At 37.0% G+C, this 6749-nt stretch overlaps 1 protein-coding gene across 1 annotated transcript; it reads left to right on the forward strand.

Moving 5' to 3' along the window:
* The first annotated feature begins 497 nt into the window (after positions 1-497).
* LOC132035017 (NAC domain-containing protein JA2L-like) lies at positions 498-1445 on the forward strand. Its single transcript, XM_059425339.1, has one exon. The coding sequence runs from the start codon at positions 498-500 to the stop codon at positions 1443-1445; it is 948 nt and encodes a 315-aa protein (XP_059281322.1).
* The last annotated feature ends 5304 nt before the right edge of the window (positions 1446-6749 follow it).

The following is a 6749-nucleotide window of genomic DNA, read 5'->3' on the forward strand; positions in this document are numbered from 1 at the left end:
AACATTAAATTGAACCAGAAATAATTAACTCCAGCACCTTAATTTTTTGTTTTTTCAGCTGTTAGTACATTAAATAACTAACTCCAATATTTACACACTAGAAAATTGTTTTTTATGTTTAATTTATTCTTGTCGAACTCAAAAGTTTCCAAAAAAAAAAAAAAAAAAAAAAGGTTTCCATATCAGAAGTTTACATACACGCTTGTTTAGAGAAAAACGTTTGATTAGGAAATAAAATTTCCATATATAAGTGTACCGCTTTGGGCTTAATTGCCGAGTGACTCAGAAAATCTATCTATAAACTTTTTATATGGAAACTTTTACTCTCTGTTTTATTAATTCTAGTTGAAGTGAAAAGTTTCCAAAAAAAAAAAAAAAAAAAAAGTTTCCATATAAAAAGTTTCAACACGCGCTTAGACTGACTCACAAAATGGGTCTATAAATTGTGACCTTCCTTGGCCTTTGTTTTCATTGTTATTGAGAAAAGAGATCAAGTGATGGAGAATCTTGAAGAGGGTTACCGTTTTCATCCGACAGATGGAGAAGGGCTTACTTTCTTGTTGAGATTCATTGCTGGACAAGAGATGCATGATTCTGGTTTTATCACCACTAATGTTGATGTTTACGGTAAACATGAACCATGGCAGATTTATGATCATGGAGTACCCTGCGGTGATGACGACGATGACAGCGACGGCACTCAGTATCGCTATTTCATCACAAAGCTCAAGAAGAAGAACAAGTCCAAGTATAATCGCAATGTTGGAAACAAGGGCAGTTGGAAACAACAAGACAAGGGCAAACCAGTTATATACTCATCATCGTCACCCGTAATTATTGGATGCAAGAAGAGCATGTCTTACGTGAATAAAGGGTATAATAAGAAAGATGGGAATTGGCTGATGAAGGAGTATGAGCTCTCTAGTGTTATTCTTCAGAAATTCGACGAGGATTGCAGAGATTATGTGCTCTGTGCCATCAAGAAGAGACCCGTTACTAGTTCTTGTCATTCCGAGACTTCCACTGTCACAATCTTGAACAATTTTCCTGATGAAGTAACTTGTAATTCACACTCTGAATCTGAGACCATGGGTTTCTTGAATTTTCAAGAATCACATCACGCTGTGGAATCGAATAGTACTGCTGATGAGCCGTTACAACTAGTGGAGCGATATGATGCAGGGGACTCTATGCAGAGCAATTCATCAGTACAAATGGCAATGTCACAACCCCAATTAGATGTTCTTGAATGGGACAAAAACGACTTGGAAGAATTAGAGGGGATGTTACATGATATGCAACAGGACGACATGAATATTGGTGAGCCATTATTAGCAACAGAGGCCTCATACACTGCCATGCTCAATTTTGTGCCTGAAGATGTGCTTAGCTTTGATCCATGGGAAATACTACTTGACATTGATCAGATATTACAAGGAACGTGAGACCACTTGTTTTGCTTATTCACTGATGTTGGAAAAAAATGTAATATTATGTAGACATTCTTTAACAAGCTGTATAATTCTTTTGTAGTAGATGGTTGAACATTTATTAGGTCCTTCCTTCCTTTGAATTTCTTTTTCATTAAATTTCTGTACTTATATATGTTGTAGTATTAGTTTAACTGATTAGTTTCTAAAGTATACCTGGCTAAGGTTAAAGAGAGAAGCAAAATTAGATGAGATGATTGTTGTTTTATTAAAGCCGTTTGATCTGTGGAATTATGTGGTAAGTCATTTTAATCATTATGTGCTTTTTAGGTGTTTGATAAAATGCCAAAGTCAATTTTATTCATATATTTGCACTCAAAAGTCATGTAATAATGGCGACTATTTGACCAGGTCAATGGGTTATTGAATTTAGATGAGGTCTCGACTCTTTGAGACTTTTCGACCCATATTAACTTAGCAGGTGCCTATTTTTGTTTTTGAGCATGTGGTGTTACAAATAGTTTCCTGAAGTTTTGCAGGTATTATAGACAATAGATACTTAGTTATTATACACTAGAGTTTAGAGATATCAATCTGGCTGATACTTTATTCTCTTCCATCTGTTTGTGCATTTGCTTTCATGGTAGGCATCTCGCTGAAGTTGATTTGCCCTTGTCGGGATTCATTGTTCGGCGATACGATGGAGAGGTGGAATTCTTTTTGCAGTAATCCAAACTTTTCAGTCCTTTTCTGTATCGGAAGTCATGTTTTATATCCCCCCCCCCCCCCCCCCCCCCCCCCCCCCTCGGGATATTTAATGCTAGTCATACTTTTTCATCTAATTTTAACCTGTTTTCTGATTGAAGTTGATTATCACACTAATTGCTGTTCTCCTTTTACTATTCCTTGTGTAGTAAGAGCTGAATCATGGCTTTCGTGATTAATAGATGCCTAATTTATTGGTCATAAATGTTTTTTCTTCATGTAAAAGCTCCTATGATCAGTTGACAATCCCATTGACATTGTCCCTCACAAACTGCCTAAATACTTCTACAAGTTTTATAGTGATTCTCACCAAGGCAAATGCTCTGTAGTCGGTTCTTTTTTCCCTTTCTAGGATTTTTCTTCTTGACAAACATTATAGTAACAGTCACGTTGCTTCATGGTAGTTCTGCAATGCATTGCTGCGGTCTGCCACTAACATACATGCTGCAACTTTTCCTTTCACTCTCTTGGCGTTATAATCTAAACCTTGGCAGGAGGAAAATCTGGTACCCCTTTTTTATAGCTGTATATATTTCGTTAAAAATATCATACCTAGAATTCTTTGTTTTTGCAGTAAGTCTTGTTCAAAAAGACACGCGGACAATCAAATTCGAACAGATTAATGTCTTGAGCATGTCGTTTGACTGCCTCTTCAGGATAATCGTTATACAAAACCCCTTGAGGGTATCATGGTGTAATGTGGCCTTATTTTGATATAAAATATTATGCTTGGAGCCAAAGTTTGCTTATGTGGATGAGAAATTTTTGATTATTTCTCATTTTCTTTTTCCACAACTTGGAGGCCAAGTTTGGCCCCTATAAAAGGAAGGCATTTGTCTCCATTTGAAGACACACCAAAAAAAAATTCAAGAGCTTCTCATCTCTTAGATTTGTCTTCTTCTTCCTCCCTTTTATTTAGAGTATTATTGTAAGAGAGTTATGTGTTGAGAAACAATTGTGTGAACCCTTCTTTGGAGTGATCTTGTGAGGTTATTCTCTTGGCATATTTTTGGGATAATTAAAGTATTTACTCTAATTTTGTACTCTCTATTGTACTCTTGTTGATATAGTGAAATTGCTCTCTGGGTTGTGGACGTAGGTCACTGCTTGGCAGAACCACGTTAAATTTGTGCCTCATTTATTTTCTTTCTTTACTTTGTTGTTATCAACTAACTATTGTCTTTGTTATTGTTATTATAATATTGTTTGGCTAAATTTCTCATTACACGGCTATCCCATCTGTAATTCGTATCGAGTGGGATCTAATCAAAAAATTTGTAGTCAAAGATGATCACCGTAATAAAAACTTATGTTGAGAAATTTGACCGAAGTGCAAACTTCGGGATGTGCAGTGAAGATGGAAGCTATCTAATTCGGTGACGCTTAGATATGGGTTGGAAGGAAAAGAAAAAAAGCCGTAAAGTATGACGTACCCGAGTTTGCAATCATAGATAAAAAGACAAAAATCGAGGTATTATTTTAAATCTCTCAAATGAGGTTTTACGTGAAGTATCAGAGAAACCCGCCAAAGGCATGTGGGAAAATTAAAAACCTATATATGAAAAGGACAAGCTGGGAAAATAGACTTTACCCGAAGCAAAAACTTTACACATTTGGTATGGTTGAAGGTACTTCTATACTCTCACATCTTGATGCATTTGATTCCATTCTTATGGATTTGAGCAATATTGATGCTGAAGTTAAAGATGAGGATCAAGTCGTGTTATTGCTTATTTCCCTTCCCCAGTCATTCAAACATATAAGAGATACTATGCTTTATGGAAAGGATAATATCTCTTATAGAGATATCAAATCTATCTTAAAATTAAAAGAACAGATGGATAGAGATATTACTGGGGAAACTAGTACACCCCTTGGGGAAGGCTTGTTTGTAAGAGGTAGATCCGATAAGAAAGAATCAAGTAGTGAGAGGTCTAAATCAAGGTCAAAATCTAGATACAGAAATGCTGTGTGCAAATATTGTCATAAGAAAGTCATATTATTTCTGAATGCTATAAGTTGAAAAACAAAGAAAAGCATAAGGAAAGAAAAATGAGCACCAAAATACTAACACCGCCGAAGCCGGTGTAAACCCGAGATGAGACCGAGGGAACAATTCATATTATTTCTGAATGCTATAAGTTGAAAAACAAAGAAAAGCATAAGGAAAAGAAAAATGAGCACCAAAATACTAACACCGCTGAAGCCAGTGTAGCTGCAGATGAGACCGAGGGAACAATTCATATTATTTCTGAATGCTATAAGTTGAAAAACAAAGAAAAGCATAAGGAAAAGAAAAATGAGCACCAAAATACTAACATTTGAAGCGTTGTAGTCACAGAGACCGAGGGAACAATATTTTTAGCTACTAACAATAGCTTTAAATCTAATGATGAGTGGATTTTAGATTCAGGTTGTTCTTATCATATGTGTCCCAATAGGGATTTGTTTACCACATATGAATTTGTTGGAGGTGGAGTTGTCTTGATGGGCAACAACGCTCCATGCAAAGTTATTGGTAAAGGTACAGTCCGAATCAGAATGCACGATGGTGTGGTGAGAACTCTCACTGATGTTAGATATGTTCCTGACTTAAAGAAAAATCTCATCTCATTGGGCACTCTAGAATCTCTTGGGTGCAAATACACAAGTGAAGGTGGAGTTTTGAAAATATCTCTAGGTGCTCTTGTGATCATGAAAGCATGCAGATCTGGTACATTGTACACTTTATTGGGATCCAACACTGGTGCTTCTTTTAGGTTCCACATCAAATCAACCCGATTCGACATCACCAAATTGTGGCATATCATTGGGGCATATGAATGAGAAAGGTCTTTCCATTCTCAGCAAAAGAGGTCTCTTATGTGGACAAAGTACCAGAAACATGGAGTTCTGCGAACACTGTGTGTTCGGGAAGCAGAAAAGAGTCAACTTCAAATCTCCAGCAGTTCATCGAACAAAAGGTACTTTGGATTACATTCATTCAGATCTTTGGGGTCCTTCTCGTACCCCATTAAAAGGTGGTGCCAGGTATATGCTAACTTTCATTGATGATTATTCAAGGAAAGTTTGGGTTCTTCCGAGAAAAATAAAAGTGATGTTTTCTTAACTTTCAAACAATGGAAAGTTTTGATTGAAAAACAAACAGGAAAATAGGTCAAGCGGCTTAGAACGGATAATGGCTTGGAATTTTGTAATAGCTGAGTTCAACGAATTTTGCAAAAATGAAGGAATTGCTCGACATCGCAACAGAGGATGACCCTTCGGAGAATGATGTTGCGCAGAAAGGATGAACAGAACTTTTTTGGAAAGAGCTCGTTGCTTGATTTCAAATGCTAGGTTGACAAACACCTTTTGGGCGAGAAGCTATCTCTGACTTGTTATATTGTCAACCGTGCTCCTTTTGCACCTTTTGAACTTCAAGACTCGGAGGAAATGTGGTCGGGTACTCTTGCTAATTATTGATTTAAAAATTTTTGGTTGTCCCGCGTACGTATGTGAATGAAGGAAAATTAGAGCCAAGGGCTAAAAAGTGTATTTTCCTTGGATATGCATCTCTGGGGTAAAAGGATATAGACTGCGGTATCCGATCCCAAGTCACCGAAATTTATAATTAGTAGAGATGTAACCTTTGATGAATCCTCTATGTTACATCCCGAGAAAAGAGTCTTCTAGTTCTTGTAATAAGAATAAAGAGCAAGGTATACATGAGCGGTGGAGGTTGAGATTCGCATGCCTTCACAGGCAGTTCTCATCATCATCGAGTGGAACAAAATACGGTTGAAACTCCCGAAGTTGAGCCGGAAGGCGTTGAAGCTCCGAGAAGTTGAGCCGAAAGTTGAACCGAATGAGTATTCCATAGCACGCACAGACCAAGGAGACAAATTCAAAAACCAAGAAGGTATGGAGATTATGTTGCATTTGCTTTTTCGGTTGCACGGGGCGAAGAAATTGGAGAACCATCAAAATATTCGAGCAGTTTACGGTGGTAATTCAGCTAAGTGGCTGATTGCAATGAATGAAGAAGTTGAATCTCTCCACAAGAATGGTACTTGGTCTCTTGTAAAGCCGCCGCCAGGAAAGAGAATTGTTGGTTGCAAATGGGTCTTCAAGAAAAAGGATGGCATTTCGGGGGTTGAAGATGCACGGTATATGCAAAGGGCTATAATCAGGTGCTAGGAGTTGATTTTAATGATATTTTCTCACCTGTTGTTAAACATAGCTCCATTCGTGTTTTTTTTGCCTTAGTTGCCATGTATGATTTGATGTTAAGACAACTTTCTTACATGGCGAACTTGAGGAACAAATATATATGCATCAACCTGAAGGTTTTGAGATTGAAGGAAAAGAAGATCATGTTTGCTTGTTGAAGAAATCCTTGTACGGATTAAAGCAGTCTTCAAGACAATGGTACAAAAGATTTGATTCCTTTATGTTGGGTCATGGTTATTTGAGGAGCATGTATGATAGTTGTGTTTACTTCCGGAAGTTAAATGATGGTTCATTTGTTTACTTATTGTTATATGTTGATGACATGCTCGTTGCTGCAAAGGA

Source organism: Lycium ferocissimum, chromosome 10 (genome assembly GCF_029784015.1).
Source record: "Lycium ferocissimum isolate CSIRO_LF1 chromosome 10, AGI_CSIRO_Lferr_CH_V1, whole genome shotgun sequence".
NCBI classification, from domain to species: domain Eukaryota; kingdom Viridiplantae; phylum Streptophyta; class Magnoliopsida; order Solanales; family Solanaceae; genus Lycium; species Lycium ferocissimum.